The sequence below is a fragment of the Platalea leucorodia genome, assembly GCF_965183815.1.
Source record: "Platalea leucorodia genome assembly, chromosome: 8".
Lineage (NCBI taxonomy): Eukaryota > Metazoa > Chordata > Aves > Pelecaniformes > Threskiornithidae > Platalea > Platalea leucorodia.
In genome coordinates this window covers 29,507,209-29,533,657 of record NC_138830.1, presented here as the reverse complement: position 1 = coordinate 29,533,657, position 26,449 = coordinate 29,507,209, and the positions used below count along the sequence as shown (strand labels likewise).

Genomic DNA, 26,449 nt, shown 5'->3' with positions numbered 1-26,449 from the left:
ATTGCCAAGAGAGCACAAGGGAGCGGGCAGGCACTCAGAGTGCTGCGAGCCAAAGGGTGATGGGCACGACAGCAGCAGTTACTGGCAAGCATGCAAAACTCAGGGCTGGATCCAGCAGGGACTTTCTGAGATTAGGCTGGCAAGGCAGGGGGTGGCTAGCACAAAGAAAATAGCTCCTCCCGTGTCCTTTCAGCCTGCAGGGGAATTCAAATGTCACAACTTGGGAATTTTCCATCTGAAGCCCCTTGTAAAATGAAAAGCACCTTGCCCTGCTCTGACTCCTGCCTGCAGAGGGGTTCAGTGCCAAAATGAAAGGATTCCTAAAAATGGGCTGCTCCAGGGAGGGGGGCGATTTAGGAGCTATTGAGAAACAAGGAAGGACAAACAGTGTTAGGTCATTGCTTCTGCAAACACAGCCAGGGCTGTTCCTCTATAAAAGGGGGAGAAAGCGGTTCCAGAGCCATCACAGACTTGGAGGGGACAGTCTGTGACCAAGGCTGCTACACCCCCTCCTCAGCACCTGACTCCCTGCTCAAGTATGAAACTCGTACTCTCTGCTGTGCTGTCCTTCGGGATAGCAGGTAAGTGTCTGCTGAAAGCAGTTTTGGGGGAAAGGAAGAGTCAAAACCTCCCAGGACCCCAGGCTTTCCCCCTAGATGAGGCTGTGTTAGAGCTGCAGCACATGCCGGACCCAGGCAGCTATTAAGTAAAAGCCAGGACGTAAAAGCAAAGGAGCACCTGCCAGATGCTTGCTTTGGCAGCTGTGGATCTCTGTCAACAAGGATGGTGTTTTGAGCATTAATGACAGCAGCTTTTTCCTTGGGCCAGCCCATGGAGGCTGGAGGGGAGTCTGCAGCTCCTCACAGCAAGCTGCCAAGCACGCGGCTGGCAAGGAGGGATGCTCGGCACCCACTGCTGGGGAGTGGACTGCTCAGGAGAGCTCTGCAGTCCTGCTGCCGCAGGGCGAAGAGAAAAATCACCCTCCCACAAGCTGCTGTGCTGGGAGAGGAGCAGGGGTTCAGCCACGGGGAGAGAAACTAGAACAAAACCTCCCTGCCAAGCCTGCATGTGTGTTGGGTTAAACCTGAAGGCAGTGACAATAAAACAGAGCTTAAACAACGAAAGACTCCCCATGCTTCCCTCTCTGCTCCTGTGCTGCTCTGTCCCGCTGCTGCAGCGGCACTTTTCTTGGGCACACGTGTATTTTATGCTTAAATTGTGCCAATGCAGAGCTGGATCTGCTTGAAGCGATTATTTCTCTCCTCTCTGTCTGCTCACAGTTTTGGCAGGCAATGGGCAGGTAGTCACAGCAAGGAGATTACTGCTGTCTACACCCAACCTGGGGACTGCTGCCTGGAAACGGAAAGAGGGGTCCCCTTCTTGGAGCAGGCAGCGGGTCTCTTCTGATCCCCCATAAAGTGTGGTGGTGATTAATGCTGTCTGGTGGGAAGTGCTCCCTGTGCCACTGGCATTGGAAAGTCCTCGAGCTCCTTTGATGAGTACTAGCACGCAATGATGTCTTATTAATGATGAAGAGTCCCTCCTCCTCCCCTGCATGGAAGGAGCCAAGAGGTTGCCCAAAAGCTCTGTGGCCGAGGCTGTGGCACTTGGGCTCCTGTTGCTTTCCCAGTGTTCACCAGTGCAGCCAGGCTGACTCCCTCAGGAGGTCCCCGTCCAGCTTCTGCCCAGGGCAGGGTGGTTGCCAGCAGTAGATTAAGGTGACCATGGCTTTGTGCAGCCAAGACTTGAAAAACATAGATGATGGCAGTAGGAATTAAGGCTAAGGATTCTTCCTGTGGCCAAATTCAGCACCTCCACTGGGAGGAGGGGAGGCGTCTGCTGTCAGGGTTATGGCTCAAAAGAGAGAGTAAGAGAGAGTATTTCAGAGATGAAAGAGAAAATGAAAACAGCACAGGTTAATCTGGAGATGTTTGAATGAAATGTGCCATCAAGGGTTTGGAGGGAGCGAGCGGTGCATACAGCCTGTTGGTCTGTGCAATCCTGCCAGGAAGGGGCAGAGTTAAGTTGAAGTGCACAGCACGGGCTGGCCACATACTTTAACTGCAAGTTTCCAATGTTTCTGGTGTTCAGGTTGCTGAAGGAGGTGTGAGTCTGTGTCTTTGCTTTACTCCCGTCTCCCAGAGCAGCCAGTCAGCTGCATTTACAGGTTGGGGGACTCTTAGGAGAGAGGACTGTGGAGGTGGTATGGCATGTCTCTTACTGGGTGTAGTGGAATAGGTGAGATATAAAGAGACAGTTAAATAGATCAGAACATCTAGCTGCCAAGGAGGCCATGAGTGACAACATACTGAATATAGTCTGGCCGGGTCAGAGCTGCTCTCCCTCTGGAGTTATTTGCAAAGACACTGCTTCAGGGAACCACCTTTTCTCTCTGTTTTTGCAAAGTCTTGAGTTTGATTTCTATTGAAGTGTGTGGTTTTGTTCTCCTAGTCCTGTGGATGTTGCCGTGAGCTCAGGCTGCTTGAGTTATGATGCTGTGCAGGACATCCATTACCCAGGGACAGGAATGATCCTTCCAGATGTTCCTGGAGGTGCACATGTCAGGCAAGAAAGAAAGAGCCTTCCTGCATGGCTTAGGACATGTGCAAGGGAGATCCTGCACCTGGCCATCACCCAAGGCCATGACTGCAGGGAACCAGAGATTGTGTATTCACAGAGATGCTGTTTCTTTCCACTTGGTGCCTTTCTACCTCTCTGAGATGATTTATTTCTGGTTCTTTCTACAGCTCTGTGTTTTGCTGCTCGCCCCAAGGCAAGCGTCAGATGGTGCACAATATCCTTAGCAGAACAGAACAAATGCAATAGCCTAAGGGATCACATGCAACAAGAGAATGTTGCATTCAGTTGCCTGCAGAAAGCAACGTACCTTGACTGCATAAAAGCCATTTCGGTGAGTGGGCAGCAAATATCTGTGTTGGGCACTGAAGATATTTCAGCAGTCTGCTACACCTGGAAAAGGCCGGGGTTTCCTTTGAGTCACTGGTTGTTACCTGTGATCCCCCTGTAGAGAAGGACTCACGCACAAGGATCCAGGAGAGACTTCAGGGAAGTGTTTTCCCTCATGCACCCCTGCTCTTTGTTTATTGACTGAAATCTTTTTGTTATTTAGAATAATGAAGCAGATGCCATTTGCTTGGACGGTGGTCATGTTTTTGAAGCAGGCCTTGCCCCCTACAAGCTGAAGCCCATTGCTGCTGAGGTCTACGAACAAAGTGGAGGTACATTTTCATGCAATATTTTTAAGCCAAGTGGTGATAACAAAATGATAGGCCAACCTTTCCATGCAGAGCTTCCACATTACGCCTGTTGGGTGTCCCAGATATTGCCCCTGGCTTCCACATTCCACAGGGGGAGGCGGGGAGGCAGTTACACCAAAATGTGAATCATCACCCATGGCCATAGAGTCACTGCAATGGAAAGGGGCAGAGCCAGTGCCCCATTTCTGATGTTAGTTGCAATGAAAGTCACTGATCCCGTGATGATGCAGTGGCCATGGAAGGAGAGCACCATGAGCAGACATCATGGTTGTCCCGAAGCATGGCATAAAAACTGTGCTGGTCCCAGAGATCTTCTGCTTTCAGTGACCGTGAATTACGCAGGTCAAACACTGAGCTAGATAGCACAGATAGATAGCCTGTGTATCTTCCTGCACAGTCATCAAGACAAAAAAAAAAAAGATTGAAGAGGCAACAGCATTGCCGTTAGTGGTTGTGCAGGAACACTCCATTGAGATTACTGAGGCAAGAGGTGCAGGCAATGCACAGAAAAAAGAAGGGAAGCATAAAAAGTGCTCTGCAGCAATCCCTTCTGATAAGACAGCTCTGCTGCTACATCCCCGCTCACTCTCCGTACTGTCCTTCGTCTCTCCCATCTTTCTCTTGGGAGCCGAACAGAGACTATTTCTCCACTTTTGTCTGTCTCACCTCATGCAATCCCACCACGGCCAAAGCTCCCAATCTCTTTTGATCTCTGCCCTGGCATTCAGCCTGTTTGTACACAATATTCAGGATCAAAGCGACACAGCAGAGTCATTCCCAACATGGTAGCTAAGAAAATACAGATATTAAATGGAAGGCTGTGGTCTCTACCACCCCTAAAACTAAGTCACTTTATTCATATGTAGCATGTGATGGACTAGGTATAATTTTAAAGACTAAATGTGGTATTTCAGTCTCGCAAGGCTTACATGTATGCTTCAGTGGACGACAGCATTTGAGAAAAGACTTGCCAAAGAAGATTTGCCAAAAAGACTTGTTGAAGCATCCTTACAAAACTATGGGCATGTCTGGTGGCAAAGCATTTTGCATGCGACAGTATTTTCAGGTCACTTACCATTGCAAGTTGTAATGCACAGTGTTGGTTCGGTATTGGCAGTGTAGCTCACGCCTAAGAAAATGGGATGACTATAAGTGTTCAAGCAAAGTTGCTAATTATTATTTGGAAGCACAGCACTTTATTCTCTGAAACTGGGGGTTTGGCAGGATTTGAAATGTTCATAAATCCTGCTTTTTCATTGCTTTCCTGCTTTTTGCTGCACTGCAGGCTCTACAACCAGCTACTACGCTGTGGCCGTCGTGAAGAAAGGAACAGGCTTCACAATAAATGACTTGCAGGGCAAGACTTCCTGCCACACAGGCCTGGGCAGGTCTGCTGGCTGGGTCATCCCAATTGGGACACTCCTGTACCGGAAAGACATCAAGTGGGATGGCAAAGACTCAGCCTCCATCGAGCAAGGTGAGGTGGGAAACGGCAAGTTAAATGGGCTGGTGTTAAGCCAGGGGCTGTGGTATGGTGAAAGTGATGTTGCCCAACCTTCTGTGGAGGTCCAGAGGTGGCTTGCAGAGCAGTCAAATCATTGACATTCTTTGTGCATCCCCTCCCTTCCAGGTCCTTGTAAAAGTGAATTTTAGACTAACTATTGCTTCTTTCTGATCCATAGCGGTGGCCAATTTTTTCTCTGCCAGCTGCGTGCCTGGTGCTACCACTGAACAGAAACTGTGCCGTCAGTGCAAGGGGGATGCCAAAACCAAATGCTCCCGCACAGCACCTTATTCTGGATATTCTGGAGCTTTTCAGTGAGTGAAAGCTATTTTTCCTTTGGGGAAATATTCTAGCCCCGGCACATGCAAGTTTTCATTATACCAGGGAGGGCTGTGTTGTAATTGGGGGTCCCAAGGAGACTGAATTTATAGAACAACTGGGAGTGCTGATAATTAAAGATCCAATTAGTAATAACAGGCAGGCAGCTAACGGGAGATGAGAGAGGCAGCTGGGTTGTATGGCTTTGTGCAGACTTAAGAATACACAGCATTAGCATTTTTTAACATGTTTTTTAACATCTCTTCTGGTCCTTCCACCTGCAGATGTCTGAAAGATGGAAAAGGAGACGTGGCTTTTGTGAAACACACAACCGTTCAAGGTAGGTCTGCGGGAACACTTGTTTTCTCCTTTCCAGTCCAGCCTCTTGCTGCCACTCCATCCTGCAATTAGTCTACACTGTGCAGGCTTTCATTCCTCTCCAGGTTTACCCCAAACCTCTTCTCCTTTCACCTCTAGAAACATGTTTTGCACACTGTGGACTGACTTATCCCTGTTACTGAGAAATATGATTGTGGTGGGGTCTACTTTTTCTTCTTTGAAGTTCTCTTTGAAGAAGGAAAACCTGCTTGATTTAAGTTCAATGGTATTATCATTGGTGCCATGTGTCAGAGCCAGCTGTAACATTATCACAGCAAACACAGGGCAAGAAATTGTGAAGGTAATTACGCTCATCCATCCCTCTGGGAGTGATTTTGGAGGGAATTCAGCCCACAGCAAGAGTCCACTAACTCTGCACCTCTTGGAGATGGAAGATGGCCTGGCATGCCCAGAACCTGCAGTGAACTCAGTGGAGGGCCACCAAGATGGTCATGGGGCAGGGACACTTGTCCTGTGAGGAGATGCTCAGCGGGGTGGGCTTGATCAGCCTGGGGAAGCGATGGGCTTTGGGGGCACCTCAGAGCAGCCTGCCTGTGCCTACAAGGAGGTTAGCAAGAAGGTGGAGCCAAGATCTTTACAGAGATGGGCAGTGGAAAGATGAGAAACAATAATCATTAACTGAAACAAGAGAGGTTTGGACCAGATACAAGTAGAAATTTTTTTCCTCTTGAGGACAGTCAAGTAGTGGGACAGGTTGCCCAGGACAGCTGTGCACTCTCCATCTTTGAGGTCTTCAAGATCCACCTGGAGCAACCTGGTCTGCCCCTGCTTTGAGTAGGGGCTTGGACAGGAGATCTTCAGAGGTCCCTTCCCACCTGAATTCTCCTGTAACCCTGTGATCTCTGACCTGGGCTCTGTTTTCAGCCTTGACACTACTGGCCTTCACAGACCATGTGTGGCTCCTGACCTGTTCAATTCCTTTGTATGATGTTTGTAAATCTATTTCTATTTGTATCTATTTGTGCGTGCTTGGATGTCTAGGCACTACTGCCACATAAACCTTCTTGCTATTGGGTTAGTTATGACAGAGGCAGAAATAATCTCTCTTTCACAGGCACATGCATTGTCCTTTCTGCATTGCCTTTGTATGACCACGATGACCCCATTATCATTGTAAAGGGGGTGCATGCAACCTGTCTTCTGCAAAGAATTCTCCCCCAAGCTTCCACAGAAATAAATTCATTACAAAGCTGCCCCAGGCTGTTTTTTTTTCTCTGTTTTCACGGTGATGCAACTCATGGTTCCTCCCTTCCTCCAGAAAATGCTCCGGGGAAGAAGGATGAGTATGAGCTGTTATGTCTGGATGGCAGCCGTCAGCCCGTGGACAATTACAAAGCCTGTCATTGGGCCAGGGTGCCTGCTCATGCTGTTGTGGCTCGAGATGACAGCAAGATTGATGACATCTGGAGCTTTCTCTCAAGAGCACAGGTATCATCAAGCTCTTCTTTCCTTCCCCTAGCATCCCCTCCTCTGTCCCCCGGCTTTGCTTGCTCTCTCCTTCTTTCCAAGCACTTTGGTACAGTCATTTGCTGATTATTTTTCCCTCGTGGCAGGAAAAATTTGGCGTGGGCACAACCAGCACCTTCCATCTCTTTGGGCCACCTGAGGAGAAGGAACCAGGCCTCAAAGACTTGCTTTTCAAAGACTCTGCTGTACAGCTGAAGCGTATCCCACCACTGATGGATTCCCAGCTCTTCCTGGGCTTTGAGTATTACAGTGCCATCCAGAACCTTCAGAAAGGTAGGCAGGACATGAAACACTAATGTCATGTCAGTGTGAGCTGCATTGAAGAGATGGGATCAGCAAATACGTCTGGGGAAAGGAACACAGTGTTTTCAAACACAGACAGTATTCTCTGCAAAATATTTCCTGTGAAAGTTATTAGCATTAAAATCACACAATCTTCACAAACTTTACTTACATCAACAAAAGGAATTTGTTGATGCCAAAGTCAAAATAACATCATCACCACACCAACAAAGGTGGAAAATTTACACACACTGCACCCCTTGTCCCTTCACCATGATTGCAACAACAAAAATTGCCCATGGTTGTTCAGCTGGTGGTAGGGATTGGGCATGGTCAAAACTGCTGCTTAGAAAAGCCATTTCTGGGACGTAAGAGGAAGGAAAATGCCAGGACATCAGGACCAGTATTGGCCACTTGAGGGAAACAGTGTCTTTTATTTCTGTCTAGACTCATCAAGCATTTACTGATGTCCTAGCTGGCTTTCTGAGAGTTAAACATCCCACAAATGACCCCCGAAATCCACTTAAGATGTATAATTGCTCAGAGATCTCTGTGGTAGACTCAGCTGCTATGGCATTTATGGAAGGGGGTGCATGGACTTCATGTAGCATCAAAACAGATTATTCAAATGCCACTTCACAGAAACATAACTAGGTTGTATTTTTCCAGCTTGGTCTGGTCTTAGTCTCATGGTTGTCTGGGCTGTGAGGTCTAGAGAAATGTGGAATATATTACAGGCAGCAATACCAAGTACTATTAATGCATGGTGGTTTAGTGGTTGCAATGTTTTAGCTAACACGAATCTGCATGAACAGCTTGTGTTATGCAGAAATTCTCCTTTCTGACCTGTAAGTTGATTTCTGAGCATCCTTCAGCTTAAGAATCATCCCTTCCATTCATGCCAGCCCAGGGCTTTTTAAACAAGAACCTCTTGCACTGGGCAGCAGCAGGTTGGTGTGTACAGATGGTTTCATGTCCGAGGCCCACGCACCCAGAAAGTAGCTTGTTTTTAGCCTTATTGTTCAGCAGAACTCTAAACTTATCCTTTTTTTTCCTCTGGTGGTTTTACAGATCAGTTGAGCTCCAACCGCAGAGAAAACAAGACACGGTGGTGTGCAGTAGGCAAGAATGAGAAGAGCAAGTGTGACCTCTGGAGTGTGGTGAGCAAGGGGGAGGTGGAGTGCACCGTGGCAGACGACACCAATGGCTGCATTATCAAGATTATGGTATGGCTTTTTTTCCTTTTCTTCTCCCTGTGCACCTTTCAGATGGAGAGAAGTTTCTTCTTTCAGCCTGGGAATAGATGGGGTGGAGGGGGAGGGGGAGTGGATTTTAAAATAAAATACTGGGAGCTTTGCGAGAAATACCAGTGGGCAGAAACCAGCCTCATCACAGGGAAAAGGCTTGACTAGTTTTTCACCAATTAACATTCTTCAAAAAAATTTGTTGGACAGCATTCTTTTTTGAGGTTTCCTAAACAAAAAGCCATTTTCTGGTGTGAAGTAACTTTTTATTTGGAAAAGGAAGGCAAAATACAAATTTTGTAAAATGCAGAGAAAAACAGTTGCTGCCTTAGGAGTGGTTCCATAAAGTAGATGAGGGTGCTGGTGGTAGCTCAGAGGGCTGGGTCAGTACTATGAAGACAGCACAAAATGTGAACTTGAAAGGACAGGTGAGATAAGGAAATCTGTCTGGCAGGGAAGCAGGCTAGGAGAGACACACGCCTGGGCCTGTGAGTGTCTGGGGAGGAGAGCTGCTGCTAGAGGTGGTTACAAGCGCACGGGAGGGATAATTTCAAAACTCTCTCTGCATCAGCGAAACCTCGACTGACCGTATGCTAAGGGATGGCCTCTCAGGTCCCCTTACCCCAAGCCCTTCTCCCTTACATCGAGTGCTTCTTTTACAATCTGATTTCTGAAAAGCGCTGGTCTGGGGACATACGGCATCATTTCATTGCTGCGCCGTTTTCATTGCAGAAAGGTGAAGCAGATGCTATCAGCTTAGATGGAGGTTTTGTCTACACTGCTGGTGTGTGCGGCTTGGTGCCAGTGATGGGAGAAAGCTATGAGGGTAAGCACACCCCAAGCTGTCCCTCTGGGTCCAAGTGGTGGGGAACCAGCTGGTGCAAAAGCAGTTTTTATTCTGAAATCTAGAAAGCAGCCTCAGTGTTGCATCCTGCAGAAAACACATGGTGCTCTGAGGCAGCTCTGCTTGCCGCTGCACACCTCGCCTTTCCACGAAGGTGGAACATCCCTGGGAGAGTGGGCATAGACAGTCAGGAACACAATGACCTCCAGCTCCTGTCTTCTTTGTTTTAATCATGATGTCCCTGTCCTTTACCACCAACCTCAGTAAAACTAGTTGTTTTAGCTCAGAGGAGCAGATGGACGTCATGCTTTGTTCTGTCGATGCATAAGGTGTTACCTGAAACAGTCACTTCTAGAATGAAGTTTCTCCAGAAATTAGTGAGCTCAATCCATTTTTGGATTTGCCATATCTTTTACCTAATATCTCCTTCTTTTTCCCTCCCTCAGATGATGGTCAATGTGGCAAAGCAGAAGGAGAACCAGGTGATTACTGCCAATGGAGGGACAGAAAACAGTCCTGATGGATATAAGTAGAAAAATATATATGCAGTCATGACTGGAGAACAAATGGCCAGTCTCCACACAAAGAACCACTGTGTCCAATGTAGATATCAAAAATTTGGGTCACTAATTTAGTAGTCAGATGGAAAGTCTGGGTCTGCAAGCAGAAATCAAGGCAAAGCATACGGTAGCGGCAGAGATTTGTGCTTAGTTGCCGCTATCTAGAGCACAGTCACGTCATAACGGTGCCAGGGCTGCAAACAGGGAAAGAGGGTCTGGGTTGCAGCATTAGGAAATTGTTCTTTATAGAAGTGGGAAGAGGGAGAGGAGGGAAGGCTTTTGTCCTTTGCTAAAGAGGGGATAAGAAATCAGGGGGGGATAAGAAACCATCATGTATGTCTTGCTATAGCCTTCTTGCATACTCAAGTGTCAGAGTTCTGGCAGGGGTGGGGGGAAATGTCAGGGATAATAATTTCCCAGGAGCATGGTGGGAGTAGATGCATCACATCTGCAAATTCTTCTGTTGTTGCTGCATAGCAAATAATTTATAAACGCAAAGTATTTCTGCTATGCTGTTCATAGGTGCCTTCTCCCAGGTGGAGCCAATGCTCTCCTAAGGGAGCACAGTGGGATCCTCAGGTCAGTCCTTAATTCTCCTCTATTTTATCTTCTGAAAGCATCCTACTTTGCTGTGGCTGTTGTGAAGAAATCTGACAGCGATATCACATGGAACAATCTGCAGGGCAAGAAGTCATGCCACACTGCTGTCGGGAGAACTGCTGGCTGGAACATCCCCATGGGCTTGATTCACAACAGGACGGGGAACTGCAATTTCGGTGAGTCAAGTTTTGCATCCATTTCTTCAAGCTGGGAATCTGCTTCCAAAAATGCTTTCCCGTCCTTCATCTGATCTTCAAAATTTCTTGTGCCTCAAAGATTCCCACTTGGAGGTGGGAAATGGAGAAGGCTCTCTTGTTTAAGGTTTCACTGAGCAAAGTTTTCGGCTGTTGGTGACTGCTTCAGAGTAAGATATGGCACGCCGGCTGCTTTAGGGGGGCTTTGCTTTCTTTCTCTCTCTCCCCTTCCCTTTGCAGCAGCCCAAAAGGTGTTCCCAAAAAGGGAATACAGGCTGCCCCAGTTATAGGGGGCCTGGTGCTTGTGCAGAAAGTGGAGTGGGGGTAAAGGATGGGTTTATGAATCTCAGAAGGGAGGGGAAGGGCTGAGAACAGGGGACAGAGACTGGTCTTTGTTCAAGAAACTTAAAGGGACCGATCTGACTGCCTGAGAATAAGTGGGTAAAAGTCTGCATTGGCTCTGGGCCTTTAGAGATTGTTCAGAAGATCAACTTCTATATCCAGCTTTTAGTCGGTGAAAATTATGGTCCAACAAAAATAATGTGGAAATATTATGGACCAAAGCAAATTAAGCATATAATTATTAAAAGGAAATCTCTAACCACAAGAAGATACTAGTGTTAGTAAGTTTTAGAATCAGCCTCTCCATCCTGCTGCCTGTCCTTCGCACTGTCCCTTCTTCCCCCAGAGCTCTGGCATTGCTGCCGAATGCAACTCTGCTGACCTGTAAAGGCTGAGGAGGCTTGGGCTGGCTCTGCGTGAGCTGGGAATGGTTTGCAGCATAAACATTCTTCTTTTTATGCCAAGAGAATGCCTAGCGCAATTGAGCCTTAGGCCCCGCTTCATTATCAATAATAACAAGTAATGAGTTTCATAGTGAAGACTGTACGCATGCGATTTGCTGTCCATGGAATTGTGCTCCTTCTCACAGCCTGTTCCCAGCTGCCAGTGACCGCTAATACAAATTCAGCATGAGAACATTAAAAGAAAACCTAACTTTTCAGTGTAGGAAAAGTGAATTTATTCCTATTCCTGCCTTCAGATGAATACTTCAGCGAGGGCTGTGCTCCCGGGTCTCCTCCTAACTCCCGCCTCTGCAGGCTCTGCAAGGGCTCAGGGGGGGTCCGGCCAGAGAAGTGCGTCGCCAGCAGCCATGAGAAATACTATGGATACACTGGAGCTTTCCGGTAGGTGATGGAGACACTCAGGCTGCTCTCAAGTACCTTGGGGCTAATCACAGAGATTATGGGTAGATCACATATGGAGTACAGCCTCATGTTGAGGCTAATTTGCTGACCTCTTTTTCTCCATTACGCTGCTGAATGTCTGTAATATTATACATATGCTATATGTTTTTTCCTTATGCAGCTTCCTGCAAAATGATGTAAAATGTTCCTGTTCAGTAAAACTAATGTCCTGGTGCCTCCAGGCAAACCTGGAGAGACACAAGCGTTTTGGCCAGACCTCCTACAATGGCAGCAGTGCTACACTTTTAACACAAATAAGGAGTGTTAAAAGATGGGGACTGGCAAACAATGCTGCCACTAGACACTCCCTGTTAAAAATGCTGCTTGCCTTAGTTAAAATAAACCATCCTCTAAAAAGTTCAGAGGCCAGAGGTCAGCCCCAGTGCCATCTCCTCCATACCCACTCAGTATCAGCTCAAGTCTAAGTAATTCATATTGGGCATGAATTTAAAAAGATAATGAATCTTGTTTCATTTACATCTGATAGCAGAGAGACCCTGCTTCAGGGTTTGCAGTCCTCTTGGTGCAAGTTACCATTTTTACAAAGCTATTAACATGTGTAGGCAGGCATTGCAGAAAGCAAAGTGAATTCTGAACCTGGCCGAACTGCTTCTTTTTGGCAATAAAATAAATCGGCTACTTATCATGTGAGAAGGATGCACAGTTTTTTCCAGAATGAATTAAAAGACTGTGTTTCAGATATCCTTAAAATATTCATGGCAGAGCTCCTAGATATTAATTTTACAAAATAAGACATAGGTCAGAATCAAATCTGCAGGAAAGGGCCAGGATTCAAGCACCCGCATCACTTGCCTTTCTTCGTACTTCCCAGGTGTCTGGTCGAGCAGGGGGACGTGGCCTTTATTAAGCATTCAATCGTCAAGGAAAACACTGATGGTATGTGGTTATTCTGTTGCACAGGTCTTGGCAGGGCTGCCTTCCCCAATCTGCATTATTTTTGTTCCCAGTGCAGAAGGTAATAGCAAGCTTTACCTGCTCATCCTGTCAATCTCACCCCTCCCACAGGAGGAGCAGAATTCAAGCATCAGCACGTGCCACCTGCCCAGGGTGGCTCTTCCCAGGCATTTCTGTAGAGACAGTTCCCCGCTAACTATCATTTAATTTCAGCTGCACAATTATTCACGTGGTCCCTTAACCACAGACTCCTGTCCCGGCACCTTTGCGCAGCACTCTAGCTCACTGCTTGCCTGAAAATTAAAAGTTCAGTTCACATTTCTGAAAGCAGCAGATGAAGTTTTCCAAGCATTTGGGAAAAATGCAAGGAAGGAGATGTAACTAAATCTCTCAGGCTGCTCTGAGAGCTAACTCATCCCACTGGCTTTTCCTGAATTTTACTCACAGCCTCCTTTATACATGCAAAGTCTCCAAGTGCCAGTGCACATGCAGGCAGGGACAAATGCCTTGCTTAGGTGTTGTGAGGCTGACATTCTTCTGCTACACAAGATCTCTGAATCTCCAAACCAATTCTTTTTAAAGGCAAAAATAAAGAAGACTGGGCCAAAAATCTGAAAATGGACCAGTTTGAGTTGCTGTGCACTGACGGGCAACGGGCAAATATCATGGCTTACAAGACCTGCCACCTGGCCAAGGTTCCAACCCATGCTGTGGTCACGCGTCCTGAGAAAGCAAAAAAAGTCCAAGAGCTGCTGGAAAGCCAAGAGGTTAGTAGTACTGACAGCAGAAGAAATGTTCTGGGGTTGTTTTTAGATGGCATGTTTGCATTTTTAGAGCAATGAAGCTCTGAGTTTCCCGGAGTCAGCAAAATGTGGAAGATTTTAACTTACTGATATGGGGTGATAGCCTTGTCCCTTAGCCTCCCCCTTCCTCCATCCCTTCCAAACTGCTCTTTCTCCTCTGCCACCTTAGCAAATACCCCTTTTAGGTAACAGCCAGATCATAGTGGTTGCTGTTGTCATGCTACACTTGCGTGACATGAGTTTATCACCTCCTCCTCAGGCTATGCCTGCTCTTCTATGTGTGTTTCAGAAGCTCCTCTGAGGTGCCTGGTCTCTGACTCAGCTGGGTCAGGCACGAGGTAGGCACCAAGCTGTCCAGCCCCAGGAAGACAGCAGCCGCCCTGCACACACACAGTCTTACAGCCACTGGTGTAAATGTAACCAGGTTAAACCACCTCTGATTGATTTTACACTGAAAACATTAATATTTGCTCCACTGTCAGGGTCTGCTGAGAGGCACTTGGGAAGTCAGCTCCTTTTGCTTTCAACTCATGGCTAAGGCATAGGACCTGCTGGCAGCATCTGCCAAGGGGCTCTCCATGTAGTGACATGTTAAAATGCAAAAAAATTTTGACAATCATGCCACAACAGTGCCTACCACTGAGAGATCCCTCATCTAACCACCAGGACAGAAGATTAAATCCTAAATTTCTGGAGCTTGGCTGAGGGCTCCCCAGGATGATGGTGAAGAACTAGGGCTAAGAGTTAGGCTTGTACGAGTTGAATCTTGCCAGCCTTCTATTTTTAACATACACTTACCTCTTCATGCCTTTATTTCAGAGACTGTTTGGAACAAATGGAATCGAGAAAAAAAAGTTCAAGATGTTTGAGTCTCAAACCAAGGACCTTCTGTTTAAAGACTTGACCAAGTGTCTGGTCCAACTCCGCGATGGAATAACGTACAAGGAATTCCTCGGAGATCAATACTATGCTTCAGTTGCTAGCCTCAATACCTGCAATCCATCAGGTAACTGTAACAGTCCCAGGAAGAAGTCCGTGAATTGCAGTTCTTAGGCTCACAGGCACGGACAGTTTCTTCTGTAGCTGTCCATTTAATTTTTTAAAGCAAAATGAGGATAACTCATGAAGTTGCCAGTATACTTTTCTCAAAGTTCCTTGGATGAACTGAAAACAGTCTTGAAGTCTGCTGCTCTGGCATCAACAAGAATCAGATTTTTACTCGCCTTTAGAAAACATGCACTTTGAGAAAGGGTAAAAAGAACCCACACTGTCCCATCAGTGTGTGTTCAGTGCGGTCTGTGGTTAATACACATTTTTTTATGGCACACAATATATTTTCCATGCGATGACGTTGTTGGCATTGCTGGGTGTGTGCTGGTGGGATGGGAGTGTTTAAAGGCAGAATCTGAACTTCTCCCTGTCCTTTCCCTTTTCAGATCTCCTCCAGGTGTGCACCTTCCTTGAGGAAAAGTAGCGAGATGGGAAGGACCCTTGCTGGAGGGGGAGGAAACATCAAGCCATGACTCCTCTCATGCCCTCAGCCCCGAACACCGACCTGCAGAGGTCCCTCTGCCTTTGCTGCTTTCTCTGCCTTTCCTCATCACTCTGAAACGGGCTGTTTGAGACTTTACCATTTTCTGCTACCATCACAGCAAGAAATAAAATCTCAAATCTAAACGGGTGTCCTGAAATTTTTCAAAACGGTTCTTAAGCCCATTCCTTCCTCAGTACCTCTCGCTGTAGGGCAGTGCCAGATACCAACATGGCTATTGCCACTTAAGGCTATTGCTGACCGTTAGAGAAATTTGTTTCAACATTTGCCAAAGCAAAATTGATTAAATATGCCCTAGAGCCTAATTAACAGATGTTTTGTACTCTGTGTGCTTTTGCTTCACCCAGGTTATCCCCTTATCACCCCAGCAGATGACAGTTGCCCAGTGTGGTTGGGACACAGGAAGAGGGCGAGTGTTTATGTCAGGGAAGCTGAAGGGTAAAGAAGGGAAAAAAACAAACCAAACAAAAAAAATACAGTGGTCATGAGATGGAAGGTGTGACTAGAAATCACTCCATCTCATATCTCAGCTGGCTGGATCTGAGTCATTTCCACCAGGCAGTGCTCTTAAAATATATAAGTATATTGATGGGGAGAGTCCAGGCTTAGACTTCCTTTCTGAAAAAAATCTAGGACTTATTTAGAAACACGTGTGGTTTGGTAGTCTGTCCGATGTGCTTCTGACCTGAAAACAAACATGTAGGTGGGTGGCCTGACTCTAATCCATGGTGAAAATAAAAAGGCAAGACAAAAGGGTCTGCTGAGGCTCTCTGCTTCAGAGGAACAGAGTCTGGGGTAATCCAGCAGGTCCCAACCCTGTTGTCAAGGCAGGCATAGAAGAGCTGCTGAGGGCAGAAAGATGCTAAGAGCTTCTGGCTTTGAGGGAATGAATATTTTGATGTGATGATTTTTGGATGCATATGGTATGTGTTGTGAGATGTCCACTAGCCTGACAAAAGATCACCTTGGAAGACAGAAATGTAAAGTGTGATGGCAAGCAAGGAAATGTAGTTCCTCACATTTGTGTAGGACAAAGTATACTGGACAGATGGCTTTTTTAACCTGTTCTTAAAAACTAGCAAAGAAAGAGATACAGTGCCTCTAAGAGCCTGCTTGTACAACTGACTGTGGCTGCAGTTAGAAAACTTGCCCCAAGAAAAGCTGCGTCGTCTGTGTGCAATATCAGGTGTAAGCCCTTGTCCCATAAGTAGAAGGCGTGGAAAAAAGGAACCTCACTAGAGGATCACAGAGTAACTCAAGTGGGAAGGGACCTCCGGGGGTCTCCAGTCCAACCTCCTGCTCAAAGAAAGGGGTCAACCAGGGTGCTCAGGGCCAACAGACAGGCACGGAGAACCTCCAAGGATGGTGACCTCCCTGGGGAACCTGTCCCACTGCTTGACAGCCCTCAAGGGGAAGAAGTTTCTCTCATACCCACTCCAAACCTCTCTTGTTTCAAGGTATTTCCATTGCTCCTCATCCTGCACTACTGTGAAAAGCCTGGCTCCATCTTCCTGATGCCTGGTACGCATGCGGCCATCTCTTCTCCAGGCTCAACAACTCCCGCTCCCCCAGCCTGACCCCACAGGGCGAGTCTCCAGCCCCCTCACCATCTTGGGGTCTCTCTTCCGAGCTTGCTATCATTCATGGATGTCTTGCTTGAACTGGGGGCCCAAAACCGGACACAGCACCTAGATCTGCCCTAGCACCTCAAGGTGTCTGAGTCTCAAACCGAGGACCCGGTGCTGGGCTGAGGGGGGCAATCACCTCCCGGACCTCCACGGACTCCCCCCACGGAACTACAACTCCCGTGAGACCGCGCGCCCGCCTGCCCTTCCCGGCAGGCCGTGGGGCCGGAAGCGGAAGCGCGGTGCACAGCGACGTGTGCGGGCGGGCAGCCATGGCGGGGATGCTGGAGCCGCACCTGGAGGCGCTGCGACGGGAGCTGCGGGCGCCCGACCCCGCCGTGCTCTCCGTCCTCTTGGCGCTGCTGGCCGTCGCCATCACGCTCCGTGAGTTGCGGCCTGCGGGGGACCCCCCCCACCGCCCTCCGGCTCCCCGGTGGCGCCCTGCGGGCCTGCTGGGGAGCACCGGCCCCCGGGCCGCGCTCGCTGAGGGGGCGGCGGTGGCGGCAGCGGCGGGCTTAGGTGCTCCCTCCTCTCTCCCGCAGTGGTCTGGAGGCTGGTGCAGGGCAGGAGGAGCAGCCGGAAGGCGGTGCTGCTGCTGGGCCTCTGCGACGCGGGGAAGACGCTGCTTTTCGCGCGGGTGAGCGGGGGGCCGGGGCCGGGGCGGGGGGCGGCTCGTAGCGGCCGTGACAGGAGCCCCCGGCCGGGGAGCTGCCCGGCTCCAGCCGCCCTGCCAGCCGTCTGGCGTCCTCTTGTACGGCGGTGAAGGTGCCCCGAAGGATTTGCAGGCACACTCTTACTCCTTGTTTTAGTAATGTGGAAATGTAGTAATGTATATAAATAGATGGTTTTTTTTTTTTCTTAATGAGTATTTTTTTAAATTCTTTGGTGAAAATCGTTTCATGCATGTAAATTGAAATCAGATATCTGAAGTCTGTTACCTCTTACAGATCATTTCAGTTTCTGAGTGGATGAAACACGATGCCAGTGTTCCTCCAGCCTCCTTTTTCTGAAAATGACTTTTTTTTTCCACAGCTGTTGACTGGCAAATACCGCGATACGCAGACTTCGATAACCGACAGCTCCGCAGTTTACAGAGTCAGCAATGACAAGGTGAATGGGCCAGTTTTTGACTGTAACTTGTGTGTGTTGCTACAGCCAGCTGGTGCCTTTGTTTTTCTGCTCCTTGTGCTAAACCCGGCTTGATGCTTTTTCTGCTGCTCAGTCTTGAAATCAGATCCCAGTTTGGTCGAAGCGTAGGATAGGATTTTTCCAGGCAACGCATGCTGAGAAAGTAGGAAAATACTGGAAAGTATTAGGGACTCCTCATCTGCACAGGTTCTTTTTTCTTTGCTTGTCAAATTGGGAAACCTTTTTCACTGAAAACCACATCTGTGTATCGTGTTTTGAAAGGCAGGTGGTGTGTGGTATTTTTTTTCTATGGAAGAGGAAAAGGAGCTGCTTTTACAAATGGAGTAAAACACACACTACTGTGGGGACAGCGGTGTGCTTCGGAGCAGGAGGGATATTTGTGAGGGGAACGTTGTTCTGTCATGTTTGGTTATTTGCTGGGCAGTAATTTCTGTGTCTCCCAAGAAAAACTGAATTTAAAAGCTTTAACAGGCTTAAAAAGAGTCTCCAGCTGAATTTCATACGGTCTCAAAGAGGGTTTTGGTTACTTTCAGGTCCTGGGCTGCCACAGACCTAGTTATTTTCAGTTTGTGGTGATCTCTTTCATTTCAAAAGAGTTTCTTTCTGTTGCTGGGTGCACATGTGGCAGTGAAGGCAGCAAGCTGGCAGCATGTTACGTGCTGGTGAATTGTAAAAGTAGAGGATGTGTTTGTGGCTTCTCTATGGCAATCTTCAGTAACAGTGGTGATAATGAGAGGTTAAAAACATAAGGGGAAGTGCAGGGCTTCTTTTTTTTATATTTGTGTCTCTAAGATTGAGCAGACAGGAGGTATTTGGAGCAGGAGAAGTGCTAGAATGCTGCAATGCGGACTTGCTTTTTTTTTTTTTTAAATTGTAGACAGGGTTTCCGTTAAAATCCAAGAGCAGTGAGTAGCCAGGGTCTTGTGTAGTGTTCTCTTCCCTCTTGAGAACAACGAGCGTTATCTTGAGAACAGTGACGTGGCCCTACTTGGCCACATCTCGATCTGGAGCATGTGAGAGGCATTCGTTCTCTTTAATGTCACTGCTTTCTCTGGCTGGCAACCTGTGGAAAGGGAAACATTTGTAGCTTTCAATTTAAAAAGTCTGTTGCAAGGGCATTTTTGTGTTATTCCCAGCAAAGTTATGTGTATTTAGGTAGACTTGCAGTTGGATAGATCCTGTGTGTGAATATCTTGATTCAGAGACTGTGGGATTAGTATTCTGTATCAAGGACTTGCAGGACAGGAGGTTGTGGTTTTGCAGTGCAGAGATCTACTTGCTGTCCGGGACGGTGTAAACCTGCTGGTGTACCAAGAGGTGACTGATGAAGCTTTGTCTCTTGCACTGTGTGTGTGGTAGTTGTAGGGCGGGTACTGTGGATGAGAAATGCGTTGAACATTCTCTTTTCTCTGCGGTCGTGCTTTGTCCTCTCAGCTCTGGTGGGTGGTTTGCTGGTGTTGGCACCCTCCTAATCGAGTCCTGGCCATGAGTGTCGTTCTTCAGTGTTTCTTTTGCCTGTCAGAATTGTTTGAGAGGGTGGAGAGACTGCACCTCGGGGAGAGTTATGTGCTTCTGCCAGGTATGGGGATTCACTTGCCCACTGCTGGCCCAACACCAAGCTAACTGGAATCCACTATCAGACTGGTCCATGATCACAGGTACCCCTAGATTAGGTGTTGCTAATACCTTCTTGCTTCTGTTCCCAGAGCGCTAACGTGACCTTAATCGACCTTCCAGGCCATGAGAGTTTGCGGCTTCAGTTCTTGGAGAGGTTCAAGGCAGCAGCCAGGTAACTTGGAGGAGATTAGCAGGGGAGGAGGGGGCAGGTGATGTTTTGGACGGGGATGAACCAAATGATGGTGGTGAGGATGCTGTGAGCTGGGCTGGATTCACTCTGTGTGGTGGTGCCCTGAGAGTCAGAGCTGTGCCGTGGGGTAGCGGGGGTTAGTTATTGTTCTGCTTTCTTGCTTACCTGTGTTCGTAGTGCATCAGGAGGCAAAGCAACTGCAGCAGGGAGGGTTTAGGGGATGTGGTATATCCATGGGGCAGAGAGGGAAAGATTTCCTGCTGGGACTGAACGTGGGGTGTAGTTCAGCCAGCACATGCTAGCCTGCTCTTGGGTTGGATAAGATCAGTTGTGGAAACAAATGTGTTAGCCCAGGCTGGAATACTTGCAGGGGAAGACAGTTGCAGAGCTTCAGGCCCAGCACATGTTCTTCCCTCTTTCCTCCAGAGCCATCGTGTTTGTGGTGGACAGTGTGGCCTTCCAGCGGGAGGTGAAGGATGTGGCAGAGTTCCTGTACCAGGTCCTCATCGATAGCACTGTGCTCAAAAACGCACCTGCACTGCTGATCGCTTGCAATAAGCAAGGTATTGTGTGCTGCCTTGCGGGCTGGACATTGGATTCAGTCCTTGAGTGATAGGGGTTCATGCCATGGATGCTGAATTTCTTAGGAGTTGGGATGTCAGCAAAAGAAAGGCTGGAACTTAGTTTTAAACTTGGACTACTCAGCAGGAACGTTTCTAGCAGCCATTGGAAGAATCCTTAGGTCAGGTGTGTCTAATAGCTTTGCAGAGAAGCACCACTTGGGAGAGCTACAGCTTTTTAGACGGGTTTAAGTAAGGCAGGTGACTTTCTGCTTGTGCAGAACTGTCTTCCTGAATCTGCAAGCAGCAGAAATAGGATCAACTTGAGCGTAATGAACTATCTGTACACACTTGGTAGTTTCAATGTTAAAAATCAGACAGCCGTTTAGCTGCCAAGATTATATGTTTTCTCTTGATTGGCTAGCAGGAACAGCCAGTTACTGGAAAGGAGTAGATTTTCAGATCCCTACAACTTCTACAGTGAAGGTGTGGATCCCTGTATGACAATCTGAAGCTTTTGGGCAGTATCAGATTTGGCTTTTTTATTTATTTCATGCACTACTTCAGGAACTGCCTGAGGCCTTCATGGCTCCATGTGCCATAGTTTAAAAAGCGCTGTGTTGAGCTCTGTAATGCCAGGACAGGTGAGAGTGCTGGGCCTTGTGGGTGGGACATCAAACCCCGTCCTCTGAAGCAACTTACTGCCCAGCAAGAAGAAATTAATTCCCTACATTATGTCTGACTTTTGGGTTGCTCCTATTCACGCCTGCAAACCCAAAGCTCCAGCGTCCTTTATCCTAGTGCAGACATGGCTGTCTTTGGCGCCGGTAACTCTTATGATATGAGCAGGCCTTACTGTACCTTTAGGAGGAGGAACCAGGTTCTGAATTCTGATATAAAACCAAAGACCTGATTTCCTTTTCTTTTCTCTCTTTAGATGTCACAATGGCAAAATCAGCAAAACTTATTCAACAGCAGCTGGAGAAAGAGCTGTAAGTATGAAAGTGGATCTTAAACCCTCTGAGCTTCTCTCTTCTCCTTTCTGTCTCTCACCTCAGTCCTCAGTGAGCTCCCTTGAGCCACATCTAAGTTCATTGTAGAAAAAGAGCAGTCTGTTTTGTCTGTCCAGGTGTAACTAGGATGAGAGAAGATTGCTCCTTGCTAAAGCATGCAAAAAGGCAGGAGGCACAGACAGTGTATTGATTCCTAGAAGCTGTGGGTTGGAGAAGCAACATCCCAATCCTTTCCTAAAAGCTGCCATCCCTAGGCTAAGCGATACCTCCCGTGGCCCAGGAAGGTATCTGGGTCCTCTCTCAGGTACAGGCAGGGTTGGCTTCCAAATGTCAGACTTTGTGAGTGGTGTGAAGACCTCAGCAGCTTTGCTGAGTTGTACTGGCACAGGGTTTTTTGCAGGGCTGCTCTGATGCAAAAGGGCTTGGCATGCAAAGCATGAGAGCTGGTGAGAGAGCGTCTGGTTTTCTTGGTCTGCTAACAGGCATTGCAGGAGCCTGTTTGGGACCCCATGTTGGCTCTGTATCTGCCCTAGGAAGGACATTAACCTGGGAAGACAAATGATATATGATCTGTTGCTAATTTTAAGTTGTAAGAGGAAGTGGAAGGAGGAGAAAGTGGCTTGTAGACTGTGCTACATCGTAAGCTGCCAGCTGAATGAGCTGCATTGTCAAATGCTGGCAAGTCTTACCTGGGGAGGGGGTAGAAGATGATTTTTTTTAAGCTATATTTAATCTCTGTGCATGAAGGTTCTGCCTGTGAGTCCCATAATTGTAGTTAAGTCAGATCTGCTCTGGGAGAGACCTGTGCAGCTCTTGTGCCATGGTGGACTTCACCAGCATCTAATAGAGATTTTGCTTCCTCACACACACTCAACTGGATATTTTGCCTTCCTGTTGCCTGTGGGTCCTGTTTCTTGGATTGCAGTTAGCGGCAAGGCAGTCTTGGGGGTAGGAGGAGGAGTCTAGCTCTTTGCTCTCCAAACAAATGCATGGTCGTGGGATATGGCCATCTTGTTGCCAAGTGGTAAGACTTGGCAGTGTTAGGTTTATGATTGGACTCGTTGATCTTAAGGGTCTTTTCCAACCTAAATGATACTGTGATTCTATAATCTCTTTGGCCAGTAGACGGCAGTAGGTCTATTGCTGTTATTCCTGGTGCCTCTTCTAGGCTGAATACCTGACCTTCCCGTTTTTAAGGGAGGAGTTAGTTGCCACATATTGAAGCTCTTCAGGAAAATAAGCATTCCTTGGTTCTGATGCTGGGCATGTGGCAGTTAGCTGTGTGTAGAAGTTGGATTTCTAGGTAGGTTATATGTGCCCTGTTAGGCAGTGTTATTCCTACAGGCTGGCAGATTGCTGCCATCCTCTCCCTGGGCTGCCATACTTGGATGTCCTTGTGTGGAGAACCCAAGGAAGTGTCTGCTTTGTTATTCCTGAACTCGCATCTCTGGGCAGTGTTGTCCTTTCCCTGTTCCCCATTAATTTAGCTCCGTTCTGTGAATAAGGAGTAGCTGGGGTTGGCTGAGAGCAGGCACTGCCAGGCTGCACTGTCTCTGGAAGAGATGCAGCAGTCCAGCCCTGAGGCTCTACTAGGCAGTCAAAGACCCAGGGAGAGATTGCTGTTTGCACCTGTGCCTGGTGCAGTGCCTTGACTTCCCTAGCCTCGCTTTTTGGGACCTCAGAGGCAGTCAAATAGCAGTGCGTCTGCGCCTGGTGGGCTGTTCCATCTCCCTGTGCTGCCTCTGCCTTGGACACCTGGTGAGTGTGGACAAGGAGGTCCATCCTTCCTCTCCACATGTGGCAGGGAGTTGAGACGCCGCAGCAAGCTGAAGGGTAGGAGCAGTAGTGACATTGCATCCTGGTCCTTGGGCAGGCATTGCTCACGGGAGCAGTGGGGAGACTCACTCCCCCTCAGTTCCCAAAGGTATTTGGTACACTCAGGTGGCAGAGGGGTGAGCCCCTGCATGATCCCTGGTATCATAGGTGCCTCTCTCTTCCCAGTTCACTCATTAAACTAGTGCAGATCTTGAGGGCTGTGGACTAAACCATATGTAATGCCTGGCAACTGTCTGCTGGGTGGGTATTGGGGAAATTCAGATGAGGACATCATCACCTGACTCTTGCTGTTGTTTATTACAGAACAAAACCTGTTTAAGCACCCTCTCCTTGAGTGGCCTCCTGTCTGTCTTGCTCTCTTGAGCCTCTCTGCAGTTGTGCCTTCCAGCGGGTATTTAAGAGAAGTGGCCAAAGTGCCCGCCCCTGCCTGCGCAGAGCCATGGCACCTTCTATCCTTGGTGTAGCTGGCATCCTGCTGGCAGAGCTGGGCCCAAAACATCTCAGCAGCCATGGTGTAGGTAACGTTCCCCTGGTTCACAGTTCTTGACTCTTTCCCTTCTCAATGTCTGCAGCAACACCTTACGAGTGACCCGTTCTGCAGCCCCCACCAGTCTGGATGGCTCAGCCACTGGGGGCCCTGCCCAGCTGGGGAAGAAGGGCAAGGACTTCGACTTCTCCCAGCTGCCCATGAAGGTGGAATTCGTGGAGTGCAGTGCTCGGGGCAGCAAGGGAGAGGAAGGAGATGCTGACTTCGAGGGCCTTGAGAAATGGCTGGCCAAGATCGCTTGAACAGAAAAGGGCAGGGCTGGAGGGAGAGACCTGGGGAGGCTGGAGGGGGTGAAACACTTGGAGACTGAAAGGAAAAAGATGGTCTGAAGCACTCAAATCTCATCTTACTGTAGAAGAAACTTCAGCTGGAAGCCAGCATTGCAGTGTCTTCCTCTGCTGCTCATGGGCTTGGGAGCAACATGACACTATTGCTGGTGTGATTTCCTCTGACTGTCTCTTCACACTGCAAGATTTTTTTTCCTCTCCCCTCTTCCTTTGTCTTCCTCTGGGATGCTGACCCTTTGGACTTCTGTGTTTACTTTAGGCTTTTCATTTGGTGAATTAGCATTTGGTAAACAAGGAAATTAGGAAGGAGTGAACTGCCAGGTGAGTTTTAGAGATTGGAGTCTGCGTGTTGTCTTCTGCCTTCATTTAGCATTGCAACCCTGTTACCTCTCGGAGTTACTGATCATCTCCTGATTCTGACTTCTTTCCCCAGCCTCTCGCTGCTTGGGAGCACTGTGCACATCATCTATGCTGCCCCAGCAAAGTGCACAGACTCTCTGTTGGGCAATCATTGAGAATGAGTACAAAAAGCTGTTTACCTCTGTGTCTCCTACCTTCCTGTTCTTCCAAACCGGTGCAGTCCTGTTTCCGTTGGACTAGAGTGGTCTGTTAAATGCCAAAACCAGTCTGGGTGATCTGCCTTTGTCACTCTGCACTGCCAGTGTTCTTTGCTGTGTCTTTGGGTGATTTCCACTGTTGGATGGTTGTTGGGAGCTTTTCCTTTAATGCCGGGCAATGTCCTGAAAGCTTGTTTCACTCTGCTTCTCCTTCCCATACTTCAGGCTCTTCTCCCACACATACGTATGCACACTCTCCAAGTGGCAGAGTTATAGTAGGGTCTCTAGCTTGAAATTATGAGGCAGGCACATTTTTAGATTAATGCCTACGTTATGCGTGAGATCTGGCATGACAGGTGTTTGCTGTGCAGTTCCCTGCCTGTCTCCTGTGTGATCTCAAATCTTGCAGGGAAGATGAGGGGAATGCCTGTTGCTGTAGCTATCGCAGTGGCTCAGCAGGCTGCTGGAGGCTTGGAGTGTTGGAGGGCTCTGATTCAGCATGCATCTGAACTCTTCAAAGGACACTGTTCTCCTCTTTCCCATGCTCTGGCCAGGAGCATTGGTTATCCAAAGGGAGATCTTCCAGCAGTGTGGGTGTTGGTCAGGTGGGAGACAAGATGCTGGTGCTGTGCTGGGCGTTCAGCTTCCCCTTCCTGAACAGCCTTAAAACACAGTTTCCCTTCCCAGCAACTTCATATAGCTTCGTGCTCTGATGAGGTGCCGTGTCTGTGCAGCACCTATGTGAGGATGACTGCTCTCCAGGATGCTACACGGCAAATTGCAAGGTCCTACAGCATTGAAATCTTCCCTTTGTTTTTGTTGTTTCCCCTTTTGTTTTGGGGTAGGAGGGAGTGGCTGGCTCCTGGTAGACCTTTTCTGTGCTTTGCAGGCTCCTCTCCTTCCTGGTTTGATGCTTCCTTCATCACTCAACTGATCTGTTGTGTTCTTTTCCTTTCTGTCTGGGGCACCCTCTGCCTCCCTGTAGCATTGCCAAGTGTTAGTAGCATTGGGAAGAGCAAGAACAGTCTTCTGCAAAGACCTGGCTTGTGATGGAGCTGGGCCTTGCATTTCTAGTCTTGTGAACCCAGTGGCTCTCCTACTATCCATGCAGGAGGTGGGGAGGGTTATATTTAGGAAGTACGTTATATTATTATATTTCCTGCAGCCAGAGCATTGTTGGAACATGTTTGTCATGCTTTGAACTCCCTTAGCTGGAGCTCCTTCCCATGCCGCCTGCTTTGAATCCATAATGCTGAAGTGAGAATATCGCTATTTCTTTGGGTGGTTATTCTGCTTGCAAAGACCTGTCTGCTTGAAGAGGGAAGGCCAGGCACCAGCCTCTGCTGGGGTAAGGTAGCATAAGGCCATAGTTGGCTTTAAGTTATTCTTGTTAAAAGTATTTCTTAAATAAAATTTTTTTGCTTAAATGTTTGTTCTGAAGTCTTGGATAAGTCTGTCTGTATTGGCCTCTTCTCAGTTGTGTCAAATCTGCAGGGACTGGGGCTTTGCTTTTGCACAACATGATGGTGGAGATCAACCTTCCCGCTTGGTGGCCAGGTCTGCGTTGTCAAAAACCAATGCCTCCTCCACACGCGGGGCTTTTGGGGTTTTTTTTGTGTGCGTATTTACTCCTTAGTCTCAATGTTAGAGGCTTGATAATCGTGTAGCAAAAAAAACCAAACCAGCAACCACCACCACCAAACAGCTGTTAAACTGAACAAGAAAGGCACTTTGCTCAAATGCACAGAAAAACTCAAGTCGGCTGCAGTGCGCTGTGCACAGCTGTTGTGGTTTATGTCACAGAGCACCTGCCCTGCTCTGTGGTGGAGGTGGCTGCAGCACCCTGCAGCTTCACAGCCAG

At 48.0% G+C, this 26,449-nt stretch overlaps 2 protein-coding genes across 2 annotated transcripts; both read left to right on the top strand.

Annotated features, from left to right (window-relative positions):
* The first annotated feature begins 469 nt into the window (after positions 1–469).
* On the top strand, positions 470–15,281 carry TF (transferrin). The gene is made up of 17 exons (XM_082319210.1): positions 470–581; positions 2,748–2,911; positions 3,131–3,239; positions 4,564–4,755; positions 4,961–5,096; positions 5,385–5,440; positions 6,758–6,927; positions 7,053–7,239; positions 8,320–8,474; positions 9,225–9,318; positions 9,783–9,818; positions 10,514–10,672; positions 11,733–11,877; positions 12,770–12,834; positions 13,435–13,619; positions 14,475–14,661; positions 15,092–15,281. The coding sequence occupies exons 1-17, from the start codon at positions 539–541 to the stop codon at positions 15,127–15,129; spliced, it is 2,121 nt and encodes a 706-aa protein (XP_082175336.1). The 5' UTR covers positions 470–538; the 3' UTR covers positions 15,130–15,281.
* A 1,790-nt stretch (positions 15,282–17,071) lies between these two features.
* On the top strand, positions 17,072–26,020 carry SRPRB (SRP receptor subunit beta). Its single transcript, XM_082319312.1, has 7 exons — positions 17,072–17,216; positions 17,375–17,469; positions 17,865–17,942; positions 19,688–19,770; positions 20,215–20,351; positions 21,286–21,340; positions 23,770–26,020. The coding sequence occupies exons 1-7, from the start codon at positions 17,105–17,107 to the stop codon at positions 23,984–23,986; spliced, it is 777 nt and encodes a 258-aa protein (XP_082175438.1). The 5' UTR covers positions 17,072–17,104; the 3' UTR covers positions 23,987–26,020.
* The last annotated feature ends 429 nt before the right edge of the window (positions 26,021–26,449 follow it).